Source organism: Centruroides sculpturatus, unplaced genomic scaffold (assembly GCF_000671375.1).
Source record: "Centruroides sculpturatus isolate CEXI.00-Female unplaced genomic scaffold, Cexi_2.0 scaffold442, whole genome shotgun sequence".
NCBI classification, from domain to species: Eukaryota; Metazoa; Arthropoda; class Arachnida; order Scorpiones; family Buthidae; genus Centruroides; species Centruroides sculpturatus.
Window position 1 is genome coordinate 273,569 of NW_019384718.1, and position 27,006 is coordinate 300,574.

Sequence of the window (27,006 nt, forward strand, 5' to 3'; positions counted from 1 at the left end):
ATGTAACGTGTTCACATAAATGATAGTATATGTTTTACCGCTAAAGCTCGAAATCCGTTAATGTGCGCATTACATAGCTAATCTGCAGATTAACTAGGGTAATCCGTTAAAGCTGCGAAAATTATTCCATTTCTCAGATTATCTAGGTAATCTGCAAATTACCTACTAGGCACTCGGTAAAGTGAAAATAACTAATGTTTTTGTTTTTGTGTTTAATAGCTTACATAATGTCTTTATACAACAAGTCAGTAAACTAGAACTTTACCACAAACAGTACGTAGACTAGTACTGATCTGAAAACCATGTTCTAATGTAATTCAAACAGGGTTAATTAAAATTAATTAAATGATGAAAACTTCGGATATTCTATATTAAGTGTTAAATATAAAATCAGTTTACATACTAAATTTTCGTTTTTNACATGTGGAATTAAATATAAACTTAGATATCATTTTATAATTTGTACAGCTTACCATATTGTCTTTCATTCACATCATAATTTATTAAAACGTAAGTAAAATGTAAATTAAAGTTCATATTTTAATAGTAAACAATATTTAAACTTAAAATTTTTACAATTCTGATCATAATTACACAAACAAAACCTGAAAACAAAGTTGTAAATTAAATATATAAAAAGGTATTTTTGAAATAAATTACATTACATAGAAAAGAAACTCTATTTACAAACTGTTAATTGTATTCCATACATAAACTTATATTTATAATATTTTCAGATGAAATAATAAATCATAATAAAAATTTCTGAAAACTCTGAAGAAAATATCTAATAAATATTCCTTTGATTATCATCATATTGTATGTCAACAATCAGAAAATGTTTTTATATTTTTCCATTCTGCAAATTTTTAATTTATCTGCCTTATTGGCTGGAAGAATGTAATTTATCCAGTTTCCTAGTGACTGGAGCAGTTGACTACTCGTTCGCCTTCTCTTGACTTTGATTATGATGCGTCTGTTGCTATTTTGAATATAGCAACTTGCTTTCGGATAAATTCCACACGCCAGATATGGGTGAATACGGATGCCGTTGTTTTGTTTCTGATGAAAGCTTTTGTCATTTCTTTGTTTGGTTTCATGCCAAATTCTACACGTGACTATGATGACTTTCTGTGTGAAAATTCTAGCAATTTTCCACTAAAACTTACTTTTGCATTCTGCCAACTCCTAATCGGCATTTCAGTTGCCTTTGTGTGCATTGTTTACAATCCAATACCAGATGGTATGTGGTCACACAAGACCAGACATAACTTTCAGTTTGGCTGGGTATTCGCTAAAATCCATAAACTGAATTTAGTATATAGATGTACAGTTTTGATATTTTCTTACAGAATTTTTATCTCATCAGATTTTTTTTTTCATTTTTCATTCTTCCCAATGGTTGCTAAGCTATTCTTGATGCTCACTGTGGGTTCAGCTAGATACACTATGATGAGGAATGGAGCTTTGTATATCTGGATCATTCTGTCCCTGAAAATTTGAACTTAGCCAGATCTGAACTAAGTTCCCTAAAGCAGAAAACTAGTGTTTCTACTTTTTTGGTCATCTACCTTTTTTCCCATCTATTGTCACTTATTGAAATTGGGCCTGTTGGAGGGCAGTGCAAATGGCGTGACCTCACGAGGCCCTGCAATCCTATGTGATCCAACCTGTAAAATTAAAAAAATTGATCATTCATTATTTACTAATTTAATGTATTTTCTCTAATCTATGTAATGGATGGTATGTTTACCATTAAAATATTATTTTGTTGTTTGACACTGTTTTTTTATTATTATTAAAAGGCCCCACATGACAACTTTGCACCGGGTCCCACTTTTTTCGGATTAGCCTTGATTGAATGATATAGAAAAATTATTAATATTAACTAAATTACTCACATTTCATTGCTAGAATGTTTCATGAATATAAAAAATTTAACAATATTTAATGAAACAATATTTTTGTAAATTCAATATATCTTAATTATATACATTTATCTTTGCAAACAAGTTTTTTTAAGTATAATAGTATAATAATTGTATAATATTAAACATATTCTTTATTTTAACATATTATCGTCATAACCCATACACTGTATAATAAGTTGGTGAATAAAATATAGAACAATAACTATTATTATCAGTTTTACATTTGTTTCTGATGATAATAGTTATTATTCTACATTTTATTCACTGTTTTCTATATATAATATGTATATAGATCTGTGTTTATGTATGTGTTTTAATGAATCTAAAAATTCTAATAAATACTAAAAATACTACTATAAATGGAACATATACTTTAAAAATATTATTTGGAGTATTTGGTAAGGAATAAAAAATGAAAAAAAAAAGTTGAGATAATGGGTCTTTTATATTAGAGACTGCAGAAATCTATTTTGTGAAACTATTTTAAATCATTTATTGAAAATCTTTATAGAAAAGTCATGTTTTTAATTTTTATATACAGGATGAGTCAGTAGGAAATAAGTTGAGAGATGATAGTATGGGTCATTGTAAGCAAAAAACTTTGTATGACATGGGTGTTAGTCTCTTTAGTTTTGGAGATACAGCTGTTTGAAAGTTGCTCACATACATAATAATAATGAATGTGCTATATTCACAAAAAATGCTCAAAAATTGAAATGTGAACCTCGATACTCTTTACAATTGAACTTTGCATTCCTCCTACTATCAGTGTGGTCAACATCTGGAAGATGGTGTGATGCAACTGAAATTTTGCCAAACATGGTCATCACTAAGTAACTCAAAGAAATGACACATCATCTTCAGACAGAAGTTGGAAAGTGTGTTGAGGTTAATAGTTTAATTTTTAAGAGTTAGTTGAACACATATCTATCATTCATTACTATTGTGTATATGAGCAACTTTTAAATAGCTGTATCTCCAAAATTACTGAGAATAATACCCATGTTAATACCCATTATAAGTTTTTTGCTTATAATGACTCATACTATCATCTCCCAACATACTTGCCTCTCTTCTTACACCCTGTGTGTGTGAACATATATATAACTGTCCACAAAAAACCTTTATATATCAGTGTTGTGTTTGTTACAATATCCACTAACATTTTCGATCTCCTTCGAGGTCTTCTTCAGGTGCTGACTAAGTGGTGTCTCCCCTTGATCATTAGAACGATGTCGTCTGAGTTGTAGATATTGTGCATATCACGTTTCACCCCTCTGCTTGTCCCTGTTCGAATTCCTTGAATAGGTATCTCCATGCCTGTGCGATCGTCTCTCCATCTTTAAAGTTGATACGGGTGCCCCCAACATTGGCTTTATAGATCTCCCAGGCCTCCAGGTGACAGATGTGGTCAATTTGAAATGCCTGTCTGATTAATTTGGTGTTCAGGAAGTCCACCCGAATTTCAGGGTCGCTAATGTACGCCGTCAAGGTGGTGGTGTGCCTGTTATTTTTAATGTCTGATTGATGCTTGTGTAACCATTTTTGTGTTGAGAGCACGGTAGAACCAATATAAACTAAGTTTCTTTGAAATCTATCATCTTTGATGGGAATGGAGTATACCCATGGGGCTCTGTTGAGATCTATCACATCTTGAGCATTGTGCAGCAGGTTGTAAATAGTGCCGGTTCTCCTGTACGCAATCTTCGTGTGATTATGGCTAGCAATCTCTTTGTATAGGGGGTCCAAATGTTGGTTGAACCGGACCAGCAGCCCGTTAAGAATGATAGGTGCATGGTCGTTCGGCTATTTTATGTTTTCAGCATAAAATAGCTGAGGTTTTCAGCTTGTTTGCATAGACTTTGTCTTTCAGATAGTTCTAAAGAAAAAAATCTGGAATTGTTCGATATAAGTTAGTGAACATGATAGCCATCTCAAGTCACCATATCTTGAGATAACAACAAGGTGATTATTTTTGTTCCATGCTATATAGTTTTCCAAATTAAATTTCAAAAACTTCAATTTTTAAATAAATAAAAGAAGAAAGAAGAGAAAATTTAAAATATTAAAATATAAAAAATTATAATATTTTAAAATGTGTTAGGGACTTTCGTGTTACACTGTGTAATGAATTGGTAATATAATTGGAATGAGTTAAAAAATAACTCATTTTATTTTATGTTTCTTATTCATAAATTTTTAATATTTTAATAAAATAATAGAAAAGTGTCTTTAGAAAATATTTTGAATGAAACAAAATTAGTTGTATATTTAAGAAAAAGACAATGTTTGTATTTTATTATAAAAATTTGGTTTTATTTATATTTGAATACTAATATATTGTATTTATCATTTCAGAATTTTTATCTTTGTAGATAATTTTAAATTGTAAATAATGAGAACTATTACTATTGAAGAACTTTCAAATCTTCAAAAAAATCCTCATAATATTAGAAATGTTTGTATATTAGCTCATGTTGATCATGGTAAGATGTTTTAATATATTTTATTTATTATCATTATATATTTAAATTTATGATATTTATAATATAAAAAGGACTTATTTTAAATCACACATACTTTAGAATTTTGTGAAATAATATGCTATAAATAGTTAAATTTTACATAGGAATAAATTTAAAAATATCTGAAACAAAATTATAATTACTGTAATTTTGTGCAGATAACTTGCAGTGGCATACATATAACCCACAATAAGTTGCTAGAATAGAAAGAAAATCTTTACATATCTATGGCTATTGAGAGCTTGTATGAGAGCCAGGAATAGAGCAGGTCTTTTTTTTTTTTTGAACAAATGAAATACTGTGCATAGAATGTTTCTTTATTAGTCTTCAGGATTTTATTTCCAGCTAGTAAAAGTAACATTAATTTTATAGGACAAGAATCACTATGGATCCCCTAAGTTTTCTGTGGACCTAGGGAAAAATTTTCAGCTTCCCTCTCAATGGTTCTGTATGTAATCCACATCAAAATATACACTCCATGCCTACAAACAATTGCTGGTATATAGTTTAGAAGATATCATCTCAGTCATTTCATTTATTTTAGCAGTTTAATATAGATGTAATTATAAATAAGTGAAATGAAGAAAAAAAAAAAAACCATTTGGAACAGAATTGCCTCAAATGCATTATGTCAAAAATACAAAATGGCTATTAAATAACAATAATAATTATAACAGAAATAATAAAATTACTGAAAAACTTAAATAGAAATGGTTTTAATGTCAAGAGTATCTGTAAGATATCTCAGTCCTAGATGGCTCTTGAAATAAGTCTGCAGTGGCAATTTAACTGGTGTGGCTCTTGGCAAGAGTGATTGCTCTCCAGATGTAGAATAAATAAAAGTAATGAATAAAATACAGTAAGACCCTGCTTAATGCTGCCTCGCTTAATGCTGATTCAATATAACGTGGTCTGCTTGAAGCCTAAAAGAAGCTCAAAATTTATGCCGATTTAAGTTATTGTGGCATTTCATTGATTCATATATAACACAATTATTTGCAAACACAAACCAATTAGCAAAAGGTGGCAGAGGTATACTTTCTTTAAACCTATGTTTGTTTGGTGCAATTTTGGGAAAAATATAACATCATGGATGCCATAGGAAATATCAACTTTGCTTGACAAGAATTAACTGATAAATGCACAAATGAAGTGTGGAAGAAGTTATAGTGAAGGTATCCAAGAATTCTCAATGAGAAGAGCCTATCACTGTATCGTTAAGTTGATGAAACTCAGCCTAATCGATACGGCAGGACTAGGGGATATAGACAAGCAGGATATTGAGGAATTACAACAGGTTTCTGGTGAGAGCCTTACCAACGATGACCTTCAAGAACTGGCAGAACACATTTGTGTGAAACTGGAAAATAGAGATTCTGAAGACAAAGAACCCAAAATATTTCTCTACAGATTTCCTTAGTAAAAGTTTGATCGTTGATCAAATTGTAGCGAATGATCCAGATTTTGAAAGAAATGCAAAAGCAAAACAAGGTGTTTTGCATCCAAAATGCCTCATTTTGCTTTTTCACTCCTTTCAAAATCTTTTGCACTCTTTTGCACTCCACATTTCATGACTGTATTGCAAAAGAACAAGAATTTTAGAAAAGTCAGGACCTTCACCACAAAAAATGAACTTTACATTTCTGTGTGCATATGTTTATGTGTTATTTAATATACTGTATATTATTATACAAATTAATATAAAAATAACTTAAAATTAAAGTAAAATTTGTTTATTTTTGGTCGCATGTTTCCCTATCCCTATTTACTCCATGTTAAAATGATCTCATTTAATGCTGTTTTGCTTAGCGCTTTGTTCTGTAGGAACACAACCCCCGCTTAAGCAGAGTATTACTGTATTTTACTACTAATGACATTATTTTTGATTTTACTAAGAAACTTTCATGCAATATCAAATGACATTGAACTTGGTTCTTATTTACTGTAAATGACTAACATGTATGAAAATTAACAACTATGTTCATTTCACTAGTAATTAATCTAAATAGTTCACTGGGAGCCATTATTAAAGCTGGGATATCTAGGCTTTAGTGTCTAGATGTCCTAGCTTTAGTCATTATATAGAGAAGGAAAATTAATGAAAACTTATAAGCTTTCAAGATAAGAGTTTGAGTAGGAGTATGTAATAATATCAATTATGGCTGGATTCATGTACAGTCATACCTTGGTTTATGAATTTAATTCATTCTTAAAAGTTGTTTGGAAATCGATTTGTTCTCAAACCAAAACAAATTTTCTCATAAGAAACCATGCAAAATGGATTAATCCGTTACTGACCCCCAAAACAAAGTCTTTTTTTTTTTAAATCTTTTTAGCTATATTGCATCCATAAAAATGTATACAAATACAATATATTATTATCTATATCTACATTTAGTCTATATATATATATTAAAAGCAAAATGTTCTGTCACTGCCAACTGAAACTGAAACTAACACTTTACAAAAAAGTGCCAAATAGAGATTCAACTCTGACTGCCTGCATGAAATATAACTAAATCAATCAAGACAGTCAAGTACTTTATCCACACTTTCCAAAATATTATTTTTCAATTGATTTGATTTCAATTTTAATTTAAATTAATTAATTTTTATTTTATTTATAATATTTATAATATTTTTATTATTATTATTTTAGTTTCGGTGTAAAAATGAGAGTTTTAATTATTATTTTTAGTTTTAATTAACTGGCTATCTAGTATTAATAAATATTAAATTAAATATTAATATTGTAATATATAATACTATTAAATTAATTAAAATATCTATAACCACAAGGCAGATAATAGTAAGGGCTTATCACACCAATGATAATGGGCACAAACACTCAGGAATCAAAGAAAAAACATTTAATAAAATGAAAAGGGATGTACAATAAGATGATTACATAAGTATGGAAATCGAAAATCATCTTATTGTACTTTATTGTATATCTTATTATATCTTATGTAATCGTCTTATTGTACACTCCTTTTCGTTTTATTAAATGTTTTTACTTTGATTCCTGAGTGTTTGTGCCTATTATTACTGGTGTGATAAGCCCTTACTATTATCTGCCTCACAGTTATAGCTATTTTAATTAATTTAATTATACCTAGGGCTAAAAGCAATTTCTGTAATAATTTTATATAATACTATATTAATAAATTTCTGTTATTTAATTTAAGTTAAGTGCATTTAAACACAGATTTTTTGTAGATGTCATTTATATTATGCAAATGTCAATTAATGCATTTTTATTAATTAATTTGATTTAAATTGAATTGTAATGCGTACCAATAAATGGAAGTAATATCTTACCTGCATGTACATTGAAATTTAATTTGAATAACAGTTTCATCAATGATTTGTGTTATAACATTTAATGACACCAGGCGATCTCGTTGCTACTAACTTATGAATCAGTAGTCATGTCATTGATTGGTTGGATCGTCAACTTTCTTGAACATAGGAAGTATAGAGAGTTGCTCATTTGTGGTTGGCTCTTCTGAGTAGCTTGTTCAGAAACTGAGTTATCATATGGCAACTGGAGCAAATATGGCATTCAAAATTTTGTTTCTAAACAGGGGCGTTCATAACTGAAAGTTTGACCATACAGAAAATGATCAGGAGAGAACTAAAAACAAAACATGTGCCAAAACTGACTGTCTCATATAACCAACTGATGTTATAATATTTAAGATATTTCATAGCACAAATTTCATACATTTTAGATTGTTTAATGCTGTTGTAATTGGTGGCCCTTTTATTTAGAGATGACTTGTAAATCTCGAGACTTTCCAAATGCTTTAGGTAGACTGTCCCCCTTACTGTTGTTAAGAGATTGGCTTCCCTGAGGTTGACTTGTATGGGTTTGGGAGTCTACTGTAACAAACTTCTAATGAATAAAGCTTGTTTCTGGAAACAATCAAGTATCTGACTTGATTGTTTAAAGAAATTTATGTTTTATATTATTTGTTTTATATTTATAAGAATTTGTAATAAAGAGTATTATAAAAAAATTTGTTTTATACGGGAGTAATTCTTTCTATTATATGATGATTATTATATTACATCATTACAATGTATTATTTTTTCATATTTTCTAAACAATATGATTTTAAAATAAGATTTAATAATTTTTACAATATTAAAAGTAAAATTTTTTTGTAGGAAAAACAACATTAGCAGATTGTATTTTAGCCAGTAATGGCATTATTTCTCAACGAATGGCTGGAAAGGTAATTATTCATTTTCAGTTTTCAATTAATGTATATTGAAAGATTTTTAATTGATTATTAAATTGAGTTACATATTTTTGATTAGTAAGAAATACTTTTCTTAAAAGTTTTAAAATGGTTTATATTCTAATCATTTTTTTTTAAAATTTGCTATTAATAAAATTATAATGTGGCTTTTAAATTAATGGTGATTTAAGAAGACCATCCTCATTATGCAGTTTCTCATGGATTCATAAATTTTCATCATTATAATTGCACAAATTTGGTGATTTCTTAGCTAATCATTTAAATTCTATGTAAATAATTAGCTAAGAAATTAAATTAAATTCTAAAATACTACATTTACAATAAAAAATACTATATTTTCTCTTGTTAATTTAAGATAATGCTTGTATTCTTATGAAGTTTATGTAAGAATATTCTTTTAAATGACAAGATATTTTTCATTCTAAATTTAAATTTTTATAGAAATGTTTCATAAGTCATTAGTGTTTGATTGTGATATAATTCAGTAAAACCTCAATTTAACAGACTAATTCAAGTGAAGTGCATTCATTAAAGCTAAAAATCCATTATATTATAAAGTAGGTTATTTGAATGCAAGTGTTAAAAAATTGACAAATTAGATAGTTTTTCTGCTTTTACTTATGTAGATATGTTTTGTAATTAAAATTAAGTATGTATGAGAAGTTTAATTTTACAGAAAAGTTATCTAAATGTATTGTTGTTTATATACTCACCACAGTTCTGAGACTGTAATAAACAAGTATATGATCAGAATTGAAATAAATAAAGAAACTTTAATTGTATTTAAATAAAGAAATACTGTAATTGTATTTAACCTATCAAATAAAAAAACGATGTTTTTAAAAAGAAAACAAAATTTAAATCTGACAAAAACACAAAAAAGTTTCTTATTTATTTGTCTTTGGATGACAATACAGTGGTACCTCAGGATACAAAATTAATCCATTCTGAAACTGAGATTGTATCATGAAAATGTTATAAGGTGAATCATTTTTCCCCATATGATTACATGTAAAACCAAATAATTCATTCCAACATGAAAAATACACTCAAATTAAAGCTAAATAGTACATTAAAAAAAATAATTATAGTAAGGAAAACACTGAAAAATGCATTTTGTAGTTGTAAATGTATAAATAATCATAACAGAATNTTCATCATTATAATTGCACAAATTTGGTGATTTCTTAGCTAATCATTTAAATTCTATGTAAATAATTAGCTAAGAAATTAAATTAAATTCTAAAATACTACATTTACAATAAAAAATACTATATTTTCTCTTGTTAATTTAAGATAATGCTTGTATTCTTATGAAGTTTATGTAAGAATATTCTTTTAAATGACAAGATATTTTTCATTCTAAATTTAAATTTTTATAGAAATGTTTCATAAGTCATTAGTGTTTGATTGTGATATAATTCAGTAAAACCTCAATTTAACAGACTAATTCAAGTGAAGGGCATTCATTAAAGCTAAAAATCCATTATATTATAAAGTAGGTTATTTGAATGCAAGTGTTAAAAAATTGACAAATTAGATAGTTTTTCTGCTTTTACTTATGTAGATATGTTTTGTAATTAAAATTAAGTATGTATGAGAAGTTTAATTTTACAGAAAAGTTATCTAAATGTATTGTTGTTTATATACTCACCACAGTTCTGAGACTGTAATAAACAAGTATATGATCAGAATTGAAATAAATAAAGAAACTTTAATTGTATTTAAATAAAGAAATACTGTAATTGTATTTAACCTATCAAATAAAAAAACGATGTTTTTAAAAAGAAAACAAAATTTAAATCTGACAAAAACACAAAAAAGTTTCTTATTTATTTGTCTTTGGATGACAATACAGTGGTACCTCAGGATACAAAATTAATCCATTCTGAAACTGAGATTGTATCATGAAAATGTCGTAAGGTGAATCNTTAAAAAATTGACAAATTAGATAGTTTTTCTGCTTTTACTTATGTAGATATGTTTTGTAATTAAAATTAAGTATGTATGAGAAGTTTAATTTTACAGAAAAGTTATCTAAATGTATTGTTGTTTATATACTCACCACAGTTCTGAGACTGTAATAAACAAGTATATGATCAGAATTGAAATAAATAAAGAAACTTTAATTGTATTTAAATAAAGAAATACTGTAATTGTATTTAACCTATCAAATAAAAAAACGATGTTTTTAAAAAGAAAACAAAATTTAAATCTGACAAAAACACAAAAAAGTTTCTTATTTATTTGTCTTTGGATGACAATACAGTGGTACCTCAGGATACAAAATTAATCCATTCTGAAACTGAGATTGTATCATGAAAATGTTATAAGGTGAATCATTTTTCCCCATATGATTACATGTAAAACCAAATAATTCATTCCAACATGAAAAATACACTCAAATTAAAGCTAAATAGTACATTAAAAAAAATAATTATAGTAAGGAAAACACTGAAAAATGCATTTTGTAGTTGTAAATGTATAAATAATCATAATAGAATAATAATTGATAAGAAAAATGTAGTTTTATTTGCACTTTACCTTTGAGGATAGATGATGGTGGAGGTGTAAACTGGTGGCAGAAGACAGGGAGAAGGGAAATGATACTAAAACTTAACTTACATAACATAATGTAACAATAACTTAAAAATAACTTAGAAAAGATAAAAAAAAAATTAGTGTTGTTTTATATATATTTTTAAAAATTTTTATTCACTGCTTTTTGCTTTCTTTCCTTCACTTCCACCAGCACTTTCACTGGATAGAGGTCGCTTGGTAAAATATCTATCCAAAGAGGTTTGGCTTTGCCTACTTTTTAAAATGTTTCTAAAATGACTNACAATGAAATGACATTAAAATACATGTTTTAATAAAAATTATATCATGAAAACTGATGTTACTAAAAGTATAATTTTTTACAATATTTTCGTTGAAATAGTATTTAATATGAACAATTAATGTAAATAAGGCTATTGACTTAACTAATATTTTTCATTATATTTTCCTGTAATTAAATATGTTATGTTATAATAACAATTAAGTTGTTAAATGAATTTTATTTAATCAATGTATAATTATTAGTTTTAGCCATTATAAAATATTTTAATAGAAATTAAATATATTTTAGGAGAAGAAGACTATTTAATTAATTTAATTGATTCTCCTGGACATGTTGATTTTTATGGTGAAGTTTCTACAGCAGTTCGTTTATGTGATGGTGCAATTCTTGTTGTTGATGTTATTGATAGTGTTTGTGCTCAGGTTAGTAAACAGGAATTTAAATTTTTGTATTATATGTATTCTCTATTACAGATGTATGATGATAATTCATTTGACTGTAAATGAACAAGAAACTAGCATTAAAATATTTTTCATTTCATAACAATAACAAATAGTAATTTTAAGAAAAAATTGATTGCATATTTTACATAATCATTTGAAATAAAATTTTCAGACTTCTAGATATGGTAAAGCTGTATTTGAATTTTTTTAATTTAGATACAACTGTCAAACTGATCAAAGACATTTAGATTATTCAAAAAATGTGCAATTTCTGAATTTATCCTATAGTCCTATTAAAACTATTCTACAATAGATTTTATTACATTATGTTTCATCAAATCCATTGTGGCATAAAGTTAAGAGTGGTGACTCTTGGATTTAAAAAAAAAAATTACTTGTTAATTTAATTACATATAAAAAAACATTTGAAAGTTAGCAGGGTGTTAATTTTCACCTATGACATATGGGCATAAAATTTTTTCTATTAAATTCAAAGATTGTTAAATTGAGGTTTTACTTTAATACAATTACATTATAATTTAAATTAATAAAATAAATTATTAATGTTAACATCAGAATGATTAAAATGTAACATCTTTGTCTGACTTATGCACATATTATAAAAGAATTAGACATATATACTCCATTTAGAATGGCAGAAATTTCAGAATATTCTTGAAATTATAGTTGAATACTTTTTTTGAGAAACAATTTCATTATGCCTATAACTTGATCAATTGTGATGAAAATATTGTTTTCACTCTTGAATGGAATATAAAAATGTTTTATTAAAAAACATTTAATGAAGTTTATATGGCTTAGAGTATTATTATAAAATCATAAAATTGTTTGTTTCATTGATTTAGATCACTATTTATCTAATTAATTAGTTCATAGTATTCTTAAAATCAAATTAATTAGTTAAAAAGTCATGAGAAATAAATTTGATATTTAAACTAATTGTGAAAAATAAATTTTATTTAAATAACTATTTAACATAAATGTCTAAATAACTATTTTTTCATGAATTTATTTGAGTTTCTAAAAAATTATAATTTCAAAAACAGAAACAAAAATCTATAAACTATGTCTATGTTTTCTGTTTGTTTAATAATGAATATAATTAGTATTGTTATTTTTTAAAAATGTTGATATATTTCAGATAAAAAATTTATTTGAAATGAAATTTATTTTTAGTTTTATATAAAATTTCTATTGTAAATTTATTGAAAATTATGATTTTGCTTATTTAATTTATACTGTATAGTCTAATAATTATTTATTACTATATGATTATTGTATACTTTTTAAAAACTATTCCAGTTAAGATATTTGGATAGCCGCAAAGATGAACAAGAAAGGGGTATTACCATGAAATGCAGTTCTGTGTCTATTCATCATAAGATTGGTAAATTTAATATAAATGATAATTTCCTATATTATAAAATAATTTTTTAAATGGCAACATATTTTTTGAAAAATATCCTATCAGATGTTTAAGTATTACTCTTTTATTAAAAAATAAAAGAGTAATACTTTAATTTAGAAACTTTAGTAGATTGATAATAATGTTAATTTTTATATTAAAATATTGGTTATAATAAAAAATTTAATAAATGCATTTATTTAATCTTCTTTAGAATGCTATTTAATTCTCAAAATTTTAACATGTTTTTTAAATGTGTTCTACTATTAAAAGCATTAAAATGTTAAATAATTTGTATATAACAACAAATTCAATAACCTGATTATTAATTAATGCTAAACAATCTGCAGGATTTTTCAGGCTATATTAAGACTGGTTTAGATAGATAATTAGATATAAATTATTAAACTAGCCTTAATATAGCTTAACAGATCTAGCAGGTTGTTTTTGGCTTTGAATAATTTTGTATTTGATTGTAAAAATGTTATTCAAAAGTCAAATTTAAATTCAATTTTATAAAATTATTTTAGAATAATTATTTGAATATTTTAATTATTTCANGCATTTGATTGTAAAAATGTTATTCAAAAGTCAAATTTAAATTCAATTTTATAAAATTATTTTAGAATAATTATTTGAATATTTTAATTATTTGAACTAAAACTTTTTGCTATTGCAAATGAATTATGTTCACTACATGAAAAAAAGTATACTGAAAATATACATAACAAACTTATGATACCAAAACATATATTTAAAATAAAAAGTAAAATAATAGATTTTTAAAACAGATAATTAATAAAAAAATGGTAAAGTATTAACATTTACTCACATAAAGGTTATTTTCAGAATTCAGACTCTAATTAAAACAAATTTTGCACAGTAATCAATTATAATTTGTTAAATTAATGAAATTTATATAAGTTTGATGTTTTAATTATATATTAATCCCTATCCTTGAGATTGATCATGAAGCAAAAATTGCAGGTTTATATAATACCCTTTTCATATTGAAGTTTATAATGTAATCCTATATCAATAATTTGTTTGTACTTTTTCAGTTTCTCTGAAAATATATATTTTGAAAAATTAGATATGCTTGTGGGAAAAAATATTGAAATGAATAAAAAATATGCTACTTTGTGAAATAATAAAAATATGAAATAACACTAGTGGAAGTTGGTGCTGAATTTTAAAAGTTTATTTATTTTTATTGAATTGAATAATTCTACCTGTTTTAAACTTTATTTTAGGAGATAATCAGGAAAATAAATGTATTTTATTATTCAGTTGCTGTCTTTATGCTCTGTAATTTTAATATTAGTTTCAAAATTTGAATTAACTATGAAATACAATGAAATGACATTAAAATACATGTTTTAATAAAAATTATATCATGAAAACTGATGTTACTAAAAGTATAATTTTTTACAATATTTTCGTTGAAATAGTATTTAATATGAACAATTAATGTAAATAAGGCTATTGACTTAACTAATATTTTTCATTATATTTTCCTGTAATTAAATATGTTATGTTATAATAACAATTAAGTTGTTAAATGAATTTTATTTAATCAATGTATAATTATTAGTTTTAGCCATTATAAAATATTTTAATAGAAATTAAATATATTTTAGGAGAAGAAGACTATTTAATTAATTTAATTGATTCTCCTGGACATGTTGATTTTTATGGTGAAGTTTCTACAGCAGTTCGTTTATGTGATGGTGCAATTCTTGTTGTTGATGTTATTGAAGGTGTTTGTGCTCAGGTTAGTAAACAGGAATTTAAATTTTTGTATTATATGTATTCTCTATTACAGATGTATGATGATAATTCATTTGACTGTAAATGAACAAGAAACTAGCATTAAAATATTTTTCATTTCATAACAATAACAAATAGTAATTTTAAGAAAAAATTGATTGCATATTTTACATAATCATTTGAAATAAAATTTTCAGACTTCTAGATATGGTAAAGCTGTATTTGAATTTTTTTAATTTAGATACAACTGTCAAACTGATCAAAGACATTTAGATTATTCAAAAAATGTGCAATTTCTGAATTTATCCTATAGTCCTATTAAAACTATTCTACAATAGATTTTATTACATTATGTTTCATCAAATTGTGTAGGATAAAAAATTCAAGGAGTTTCATAATAATTTTGTTTTTTTAATTAATTGGGATTGTTGTAATGGGATTGCTAAATATTGTCTGTGAGACATTGCTAAATTTAATGTAATAAATAAATAAATAACAATAAATTGATTTCCTGTGTGTTAGAATGTGCAAAAATTGCATATTGAATTTTTTTCAAAGTAAACATTCTAGTCTTGGGAAAAACAATTAAAGTTAGAAAATGTAAAAAAAAATATGTCATTGTCAGTGCTCATTCATCATGTCAGCCATATGATAGATGACAGAGAAAAACACAAACCATGGCTGATAGTATTGCCAAATCAAGAATCACTGCAGTGACTACCCACCAAGTAAAAAAGTCACTGACTGACTATATATACAGAAATCAGAGTTGCTGATTTTGGGGGTTGATTTCTTCACTCTCAAATGTCTAAAGTAATTTTGAATATCTTATTTAAAAGATAATTGCTTTCTTAGGTATTGTGCAAAATTTCAACATTTTCTATAAAGTAGTTGTCGAAATATAAGCAATTAAAACGTGCAAAAATTGCCAAAAAAGCTGTATTTTCTTCTTCTTCACTCGGCACTGTAGATGCTTGTAGCAAAAAACTACTGCGTCTAGAAAGCTCAAATTTTAAACTTAAGCCTTTGTTGTTGTTAGTGAGAGGCTCATGAAACTTTGGGTTCATAGGTCAAAGTCTATGGGGGTTTTCCATAGTGCTATTTTAATTTTATGGCTTAATTTTATAAGGATAAAATTGCACTGAAACAAATGAATTTTATTCAAAATGTTATTCAAATCTAAATAATAAAATCTTAAATTTATGTGAATTAAATCTTTTTATAACTTAACAAATTTTCTATAGGCATATTGAAAGCACCAGTTGGCAGTGCATTTGGTTGGCAACACATTAATTGGTGCTTGGTGACTGCCGAATGAATTGTGCACTATTGTCTTATGTCTTAATGTAATAATACAATTATTAAACAAAAAACAATTGATATCCAAACAAATTGTTGCTTTGGAATATGGTGATTTTCATATGAAAATCACTTTTTTCTTATGAATTTCAATTTTATTTGATTGGTGGAGCACTAAAAAATCTGGACCTTAAACATGACACAAACGGCATTTTAAAATTTGACCTGGGATCAGATATATACATCAGAATTCACAATGTTAAATCTATGAATGAGTGGAGCTTGGTGTTCAGCCCAGATGGGCAAACCTACTGCATTATAAAGCATAGAACAATAAAAGATGTTATAAAATTTATTATGTTAAATATACACTTATTTTTATGGGAATCTATGAAATTTATCAAAAAATATAAATTATATATATATTTTTCATAAACTATAACATTATATGTACTGTACAATATAAATAAGATTTTTTTTTGAAAATATATTTTATAGTATGAAGTTTAAAAAGTTAATTTTTTTAAAATTTAGACTAAAATTGCACTTTGTCAAGCTTGGACTGAAAACATCCGTCCTGTTCTTGTTCTTAATAAAATTGATAGACTCATTTTGGAAAGAAAAATGACACCACTTGATGCATATGTACATTTGCAGCAAGTATTAGAACAAGTAAGTAGTTTTTCATAGTAATTTTATATTTGTTCAAAAACAATGATTAAGATTTTAACATGAAGCAGACATTTTCAATTCTGTATTATAAATTTTTGATGTTTAGAATAAAATAATAACAATGGAACATTTTAAATAAAATATGAAATTTGATTATAATACTTATTATTGAATTATATTATTTTAAAACAACGAAAATTCATTGTAACAAAAGCTATAATTATAAAAAAAATAAAGCATTTTTTAATGTACTTTTTAAAAAATTAATTTAAAATAATTATAAAATTGAAAATTTGTTATAAACAATGCTTTTGCTTTTTATTTTTAATTGTAATCATTATTTTTGCCTTCCTAAACTTATTTATTTATAACTTTTGAATTAAAATGAAAATTTTTGATTTAGGAGAATTATGGTTTATAAACTACAGGGTTTTTTATTAAGAGTGATAGAACTTTAAATTGTCACAGATACTTTAGATTTTATTCAATTGTCAGGATAAGTTTACATATCTGTTTTGTAATGTTTGGCAAATCATCATTAAAAAATTTATGGTTCCTCAATGTGTTTAAATTATTAAAACTTATTATCAACATTCTTGTTTAATTTGATCAATGTTAGTGAATTGAAAGCAGGATGGGGACAAATGATTGGTGTACTTATTGGAAAGACAAACTCTATTGATTGTTATAGGTTTTTCTATTGATGGAAAACTTCTTAGAGAATGTTGAACAATTCAAACAACAGTTGGAACCATACAAGATTCAAAGCAAGTAGTAGTGGCTGGATAAATTTTTAAAAATGCACGGAATAGTTTTTACACTTCTGCACTTCACTACAGATTAAAAGCTGTAGTGAAAGTGCATAGGTGTGAGAAGAGGATTGTGCAAAGTAATTGAGAAGCTTGCCACAAATTTTACAAACAATAGCCCAGATGATGCATTGAATGCAGGCAAATACAGGCATATTTTTAAAATGTCTGCTGGACAAAACAGTAGTGTTTAAAGGGGATTTATGTCACAGAGATAAAAATGCACAGGATGTGTAACTCTTCTTTTTGGAATGGATATGACAGATAATGAAAAACTACTGTTGTTGTTGGAAAATCTTTAAAGCCTTAATGTTTTTACAATGCCAAGAAATTGCCTTTTTTAAAACTGGCTGAAAAAATTAGACACTTACATGATCATTGAAAACAGAAAAAGTTATTTTTTTATTAATATTTACAGTGCACATTTGATGATTTCCACTTTTAAAGTTATAACAGTTCAATTTTTATTACCAAATACAAATGTAGATTGCAACCTTTAGATCAGGAAATTATTCAAAACTTTAAATTATGATACAGCTAGTTTATTGTATAAAAGATGTTGCATTTTATTGAAGATGGATTACATGAGTTTGAAGTAAACCTGCTAGATGCAATGCAAATTATTAACAAAACTTGAAATTTTCATTCCACAAAACACCATTACAAATTGCTTTACAAAACTAGGTTTTGATTAACAATTTGTTCATGCTTTGAATAAATTGAAATCTTCATCAAAATCTGTGAATTATATTGAATAAGACTGGGCTGATTTTATTCCAGCAATGAGTGATGAAAAATTGCCATTCAAAGATTTTGTCAATGTTGACAATGGCCTTGCTGTCTGTAGACACTTATCAGAAGATGGCGTCATTGTTGAAGTAAAGAAATAAGCAATGAAGGACCTATATGCTTTTCCTACATTTAGCCAGAAAGCACTCTAAGAGGCTTTCTAAGTACATCATTCATAAAACAAGATTCTGTTGAAGCATAATATTGTTGAGCAATCATGATAAACACTTGATAAAATTGATGTTAAACTCTTGTAACAGACTTTTTTCATGAGTAGTGGCAATGTTTTGTTACAGGTCTAAAATATAATAAAATATAATGTATTTAAGTATTATGTTTATGATTTCATTAAAATATCGGTAATTTCTGTAATTCAAAATTTCGTTAACTCAAAACTTTTTCTTTGTTCCTTCCACTTTGAGTTATCAAGTCTGCTATATTCTAATGGAATACAGCAGACTTAAATATTTCATTATTTATAAATGTATTAATTCAGTAATTTGAAAAATTCGTTGTAACTAGTCAATTGCAAATTTTAACTCATGAGAACATTTTAAACACTAAGTTATTCCAGTAAGAACTGTAAATAATTAAAAAATATTTTTAGAATAGTTTGATTTTAATTTTGTTTTACTGCATTGTGTATAAATTAAAAAAATATTGTTACATATCAAAACTTTCAAAATTTATTTAAGAATAGATTATTATTGATATTTGTTTATAAATTCATTTTCACAACTTTCTTTTACTTCTGAGTTTTGGAAAAAACAGTAATGTAAAATGTAATACAATCTTTTAAATAAGATAATTAATCTTATTTAAAAGATTGTATTTTTAGCATTGAAATTATATTTGATTTTGAAAAATTATGACTGTATTTATAATACACATGCTGAAAATTTTTAGGTGAATGTTGTAACTGCTGAACTTTTCACTTCTGATATTCTGGAAAAATTTCAAACAGTAAGTAGTTTTTAAGTATTATTATTGAAATGACAATTTAAATTATTATTGAAAGGTTAATTTCAAATTGTACTTTAGATATACAAACAATACTTTTTAGAAATAAACACTGCTGTATATTAGTTTTACTACATCACATCATTATTAATTTATAAATTTAAGTATTTTATGAACTAATATTGATGTGCAAATATAATAATTTTTTTTTGTTAATCTAATTGTAAAAAATTTTTAAAATGTATTAATTTGCTGCTACCAATATAATACATTATGATAACTAATGTAATGACTAATTTTTGTAATCTTCCAATATTGGATGTTGCCAAGTACAAATAAATAATATTTTGGTTTGATTTAAATTAACCAGTTGAAATCCATTAGCTTAGCTTTTATTAAGTAACACCTTGTTTGTCTCTTTCAATCTATTGGTAAACATGGCACAGGCATTAAAATCTAGTGATGATGAACTTTTATTAGCTCATCCGCTATCAGGTTTGTCTCTGACTGCATGTGCAGTAACATGTCAGAGACAAACCTGGTAATAGAAGATAAATAGAGTCAGATCAAAAATGGATTTAGCATTGAGGGAACAAAAAGTATGAATACTTTAGTGGAAGAATTGCATCCTGAACACATCTATCAGAAAACTCATCATCTAAACTCCATTTTTCTCAATTGCTAACAGCTTCAACCATGATTTTGTTTGTGTCACCTGTTTCTCAACAAGATAATCCCAAAATATTATGCAATAAATTCAACTATGCCTATCTATCATTCTTGGTCACTCCAGAAATCTAACTAGACAGATATCTCTATTGTTGTTAGCCACAGATTCTCATTAATGCCATCTAGTTTGCTACTGGTTTTAAGATATATTTTTTTGTTTTAATTTACAATTTATATTAGTCCTATGTAAAAACAATCACATTATTTTTATTACAAATTTTATTTATTTGGATTATCATCATTATTTTATTGACTTAAAGAAAAAAAAAACTACTACTATGTTTGTTTCTTGCAATTTTACTGATCAATTTTATTGATTTGAAGTACAGTAATAATCTTAATAATACCTTAATTTTAATGGAAGCAAAAAAACTAATTGCTTTAATATTTTTAAAAAATATTTTGATATCAGAAACACTTCCATATAAATAGATATAATATCTATGTTTGTGACTATGCCTCTGTTTACAAAAGACTTAAATATAAAATTTTTTTTACAGGAGTCAGTTCTCAATGATAAAGGAGAGAAAAATAGTACAACTGATCAGGTAAAGAATAATTTTCATTATTTTTTATGATCATGAACCAATTTATAGAAACTGTTTCAATTAATATTTCTGCAGTTTTTATGAATAAAGTTGATATCATTATAAAATTAAAAAAAAAATCATTAAAATGAATAACTGATGAATAATAATTATTAATTTTTTGTCTGTAGACATATGATTGGAATAGTGGTATTGATGATACAGATGATTCAACTGTATATTTTTCACCAGAACAAAACAATGTAATATTTGCTAGTGCAATTGATGGATGGGGCTTTGGGTAAGTCAAATGAATTTTTAAGTTTAATTTAGATTAATTATATTTAAATAACAATTTGGCATTTATATTTAAGATTCTTTCAGCAATGAATATAAGTCAAAATATTATATAATTGAATAAATTAAATTGAAAACTAAATTTAAAAAAATTTTTAAAGCATTTAAATAAGTAAATTTTAAAAATTTAGAGATACATTATATACAATGGACAATTATATTATCAATAAAAAATAATTAAATCAAGTAGTTAAAATAATTAAAGCAACTGTTATTTTAGTAACTTTTTATTAATGTCTAATAAAACAATAACAAAATTCAATGGTTCAAATTTCTAATGACTACTACTATAATAATTTCAAATAACTACTGCTTATAACTGAGTTACTTGTAATTATATGTAAAATATTAATAATGATATATTAATATATTTTAAAATATATATTACAAATTTTTAAAACTAATAAAATATTTTGTTAAATGTTTTTTCTCATTACATCACATAATTAATTTTTGTAAAGTGTGCTGCAGAAAAACCTACAAAATTAAGAATTGAAAATAAATCACATTTACCCCTCTTTTATTAATCACTAACATTATCTCAAAAGTTAATAAATAATAATGATGATATTACTGTTACAATTTACGGTAAACAATACAATGACTCTGCATAAGAAAACAGTTTATGTACCATACTATCAACTCTTTTAAAAAAAATAAAAACTCTGGAAAACAACTATACTTGCTTGTATGTCTTTCTACACAGGACAAAAACCAAATAGATTTTAGTGCAAAAATGATAATATCCTTAATTACATCTTGGCTGACAACATATGTATGAATTCAAATAAATAAGCTTTTTTAATATTTTTTCATATTTTCATAATTTCTGTTAACTTTTTTTAAACTGAAGATTGTAAAAGTTATAATAGTTGTCATTAAAACAACTATTATAACTTTTACAATCTTCAATAATCTTGATCATGTAATATTTCTAGGATAATTGATTTCAAAAATTGATGATTTGTTTAATAGTTATCATGAAAATTTTGTCTTCATGGAAGAATTAATTACTAATCAATAAAAAGATTAATAAAGCTGACGTTTTATATTTATTAAATCTTCAGTGTAGCAGTATTTTATGATAAATATATGTTTTGAGTGTAATGATGAAAAAATAATGTCAAAAACTGATAGGTTTAGAACACTTATCAGTTTTTGACATTATTAATTCTAATTTTTGATAAAATTTAAATTGGGGATTTTGATCCTTTAATATGCATGGTCATCTAAAATAATAATATGAAGATTAAATCAACAGATTTCACAATCAATTATTCTACTATTAACACTTGTCATGACTATTTTTATACAGTGATCAATTTTTAGAAATATTTTTAGTAATAAAACTTATTTAGCTTTAAAAATATAATTTTTAAAAATAAAAGACGAGTAAATTAAGACACTCTTTCAAAAACCGACTTCGAGCAATTTGCATTAGCAGACAAACAGTAAATCAACAAAGATACATTACTTTAACCAGGGTTAATTCTTTTATTTTCGTAAATTTCAAATTGTTTTCCAAATGCATTTCGCCGTTACAGCCTCATCAGTGGATAATCAAACAACTAGACACCTGTTCCCTTTTATACAAAGGAACTTTTCCCAGCATGCATCAACGTTTAGACCGACATTCTGATTTAGTAAATTTGCATATTCTATTATACATAAATGTTCTACCACGCGTCTTTTAAACAAATTTTCCATTTTNAGTCGGTTTTTGAAAGAGTGTCTTAATTTACTCGTCTTTTATTTTTAAAAATTATATTTTTAGAAATTTTACCGATCTCATTGTTTTATATTTTATTAACACTTATTTAGCTTTGTTTCTCTTAGCATTTCAAATTTAGAGATTCTTGATTTTTATCAATTAAATATGACATAAGTGCATCTATAATTGAGAACATCATAAATGTGAGAAACTGGGGGCATAGGGGTTCCCTGTTGATCACTTATTTGGCAACAAGTTGGCAACTAAGTGATCAACTCACTTTGTCACTGGATGGCTATTTGCTAAATTGTTGTCGGGATTGCAAGATCCTTTCGATGTCAGGACCTGACATCAGTTAGGATAGTTAATGGTTGCATCCTAACTTGTGAATCGTAAACAAATGTTGAGTAGGAGGGCCAATTCAACTGTTGAGTGGGGAGTGCAATGGGTGAGTTGATAGGGGTCTAAAAGTTGAAAAATGGAGTAGACATATTTAATATATACGGTATAAACCTAGATTACAAGATAACTACGAAACATAACTACAATCTAAGTGTATGCACGGCACTCACAAGGTTCTCGGGAAATCGTTTCCATTCTATCTATGTTTAAGGAGAGAGTTTAGAAGTATTCTGACAAACTACAAATACCTCTGCAAGAGTGAAGTTGTTCTCCATTGCTTGTGAGGCATAGGGTTTTACACCTGGATAATGGCGAGTCTAGCTCTCTCTGGATCCTTAGAGAGAGTCCACTCTGGAATATGGTGAGACTGGAGTCTGGGTTGGAGTCTCTCTGGAATATGGCGAGATTGGAGTCTTGGTTGGAGTCCACTGATGTCCTCCAGAATATGGTGAGACAAGAGGGGGTTGGAGTCCTGGAATATGGCGAGATGGGAGACTGGGTTATATGGTCAAGTCTGCTGGAGTTCGCGCTCCTTTTATCCTTCGTAGGCCTGGGAAAATGATCAGGTGATCAGCTGTTTGGAGACAAAGTTGCAGGTGTGAGGTCATAGGTGAGTTGTTGATGATGCTAAGCTGTTGTTTTTACGTTTTTAAGGAGCAGATAGTATAATATTTGGTACGAAACTTGTTAGATTCATCCTGGTTACTTGTTCAAAGGTTGACTTCCTCTCTTTTAACTATAGATTGTTATAATTTCTTAACAGTTGTTAATGAAAAGGGTGACATTCAATCCTTTTTCTGTGTGATGTTTTCTTAATGATTGTGATGGAGAAATATGTAAAAAATTTCCTTAAAATAGAGCAAACTCAGGTTCTCAATCTCACATCAATAATAGACATAAATTGAATTTTAGTTTATTTTCAATAGTGGACTTCAATAGGTTAATTTCTATGTTAAAGTAATGTACTTCATATTTACATATTTAAATCTTCCTTTTATAATTCATTAAACTTTTAATTTCAGAATTTCTCATTTTGCCAAACTTTATTCAACAAAGCTTGGAATCAAAGAAGATATTTTAAATAAAACATTATGGGGAGACTATTATTTGAATACAAAAACAAAACGAATAATGAAAGGTGCCCAGGTAAATTATCTATGCTAAAAACTGCAAAAAAAACCTATAAAGTAAAAATTTAATACAATTATCTTTAATGATTTGGTGAAGAAAATTTAATTTTAAAATAATTTATAAAATACTCCTCAAACCTTTTAACCAGAGTGCTTCTATTTTTAGAATTGCAAACATTTTCGTCGCCCCTCCTGGGCTCTTCTTCAGGCTTTATCAAATAGGCTGTTACTGTTCAAATAAACATTCGATATGAATTTCTTCCGAACACTATCATGTGAAATCATTCTGTAGTTGTATTGCGCATACTCCATAATCATCTCTTTAAATCAGGGGTGTCCAACCTTTTTGTTTCTCTGGGCCGCATTGGAAGAAGGCAAGGAGGTTTGGGCCACAAGTATATATAATATATACTTGTGGCCGAATATACAAGTATATTTAAGGAATAACATGTGTAGATAATAATAATAAATATTATAACTTTATCAAGAAAAAAAATATGTTAAAAAATTACTTCTACAGACACTTTCAATTTTTACTTAGAAATAGATAAATTCATTTATTGTAAAAGAAACAAACGAAAATTTATTTGAAAAACACAAATATTTGTTTTATTTGTGTCTCTAATTAATAAAAACGACGAACCACCATTTTGAAGTGCATTTTTATTCAATTTATATAATTATAAATAATATGTAACCGAAAAAGTAGCCAAAGCGCCAAATGATATTTTTTACGTCAAACCAAAAAAAGTAGCCACATTTGGCCCAATGTAGCCAAATCTCGCAACGTTGGAAGAAATACTAAATAAAGCTGGAGCTGTGAATCAAAGGATTATAGACCCAAGTGCGGAAAAAAGAGGCAAAAAACAAAAGATAAAGAAGTGAAAAAGGTTGAAAAATTATGGGTCCATATTTGCTTAACAGAAGATCTATTTAACCTTTCTCACTACTACATCTTTTGTCCTTTCTCATCTTTCCCTCCTTTTCCCAAATTTGGGTATATAATTCTTTGAGACACAACTCCAGCTTTATTTAGTAATCCTTCCGCATTCACACATCTCCAAGTATTTGAAATATTTTCTTTCCACTCAAAAATAAAATATGAATAAAGGTTTACGGCTTTGTGAAACTTTTTTTTGAGTTTATGCCATTGAAATAAATAAATAATAAAAAATTAAAACATTTGTAGGTTTTGTTTACACGTTTATTGGGCCGCATTGGAACTTGCCTTGGGCCGCATGCGGCCCGCGGGCTGCGGGTTGGACACCCCTGCTTTAAATGCTGTTATCCAGCAAAATCTACCATGCTACAGATAGGGCCATTTCTTCCTTATAATTAATATGTGTACCATTTATTTCCACCTTAAATATCTCCGTGGCTTCTAGCCATTTTAGTTGTTGTGGGTTGGAGTTGTTTATAATGATTTTCGCCGTGTTCAGATCCGCCGTTATTTCTTGTTTCAAGGCGTATGCTGCTAGTGCTGATCTGTTTCTACCATGCTGTATGTCTGACTCGTATTCTTTTAATCTCGCTTTTAACAAACGCTTTGTGGAACCAATATATGTCAGCTGTCCATGTCACCTGCTGTCTTCTAGCGGTACTATGTATACTCCTGGAAGCCTTTTAGGGTTTGGTAGGTCTTTGCCATTAGTTAGTATCCTGAAGTCAGTTTGAAATCTTCTGTATGCAATATTTATGCCTCGTCATTTAGCTATCATATTATAAATTGATTTCAGTATCAGATTATATGTGATAGGTATCCTCTCTGTTTTTTTCTCAAGTATATTCAAACGTTCACAATTTTAAAAAATAGAAGCACTCTGGTTAAATGGTTTGAGGAGTATTTTATTTATATTTACTGGTGTGTAGAGAGATTGTATTAAAATAATTTATATTTGATATTTTCATTTTATATAATGAATTTATTTTCTGATATATTACATCAAAAATTTAAGAATTTTTAAAACAAGGTATAGTATTTAAATGTAAAATAGTATAATAATTTAATCTAAAATTCAAAATTTCTAACTTAAAGTTTTTAATTTAATTTACACAGTTTTGAAGTACAGTAGACCCCCCCTATAACGCTTAGATACGTTCCACGCTAACCGAAAATTACGTTGTAGGAATGATTAAATACATGAGCCAATCGCAGCCTGATAGGTGGGAACTTTACGGACTAAGGCTGTTCGAAAGGTTTTCTTCTATAAAATTAACCGATTCTAGACTAATTCGACTCAACATTTCCAAAATACGTATAATTTTTTGGGAATAATCCATATAAACTATGCTATAAACAAAAAATTATAGGATTACTTACCGAGTGTGTACCGTTCGACTACGCCCGTTGTTCAAAGCTTGTCTTCGTCGCGGAACAGCACACGAAACGGCGGCCGCGATATCTGATAAATAATTT

General features: G+C 26.6%; 1 protein-coding gene across 1 annotated transcript in view; it reads left to right on the top strand.

Annotated features, from left to right (window-relative positions):
- The first annotated feature begins 412 nt into the window (after window positions 1-412).
- Window positions 413-27,006, top strand: part of LOC111627968 (elongation factor-like GTPase 1) — an 80,328-nt gene continuing 53,734 nt past the window's right edge. The window contains exons 1-10 of the mRNA XM_023371673.1: window positions 413-510; window positions 4,290-4,417; window positions 8,630-8,697; window positions 13,333-13,417; window positions 15,076-15,209; window positions 17,039-17,176; window positions 19,681-19,737; window positions 20,964-21,011; window positions 21,182-21,291; window positions 24,483-24,606. Of these exons, the coding sequence (XP_023227441.1) occupies window positions 4,327-4,417; window positions 8,630-8,697; window positions 13,333-13,417; window positions 15,076-15,209; window positions 17,039-17,176; window positions 19,681-19,737; window positions 20,964-21,011; window positions 21,182-21,291; window positions 24,483-24,606 (855 nt within the window). The 5' untranslated portion in view covers window positions 413-510; window positions 4,290-4,326. The remainder of the gene's footprint in view (window positions 511-4,289; window positions 4,418-8,629; window positions 8,698-13,332; window positions 13,418-15,075; window positions 15,210-17,038; window positions 17,177-19,680; window positions 19,738-20,963; window positions 21,012-21,181; window positions 21,292-24,482; window positions 24,607-27,006) is intronic.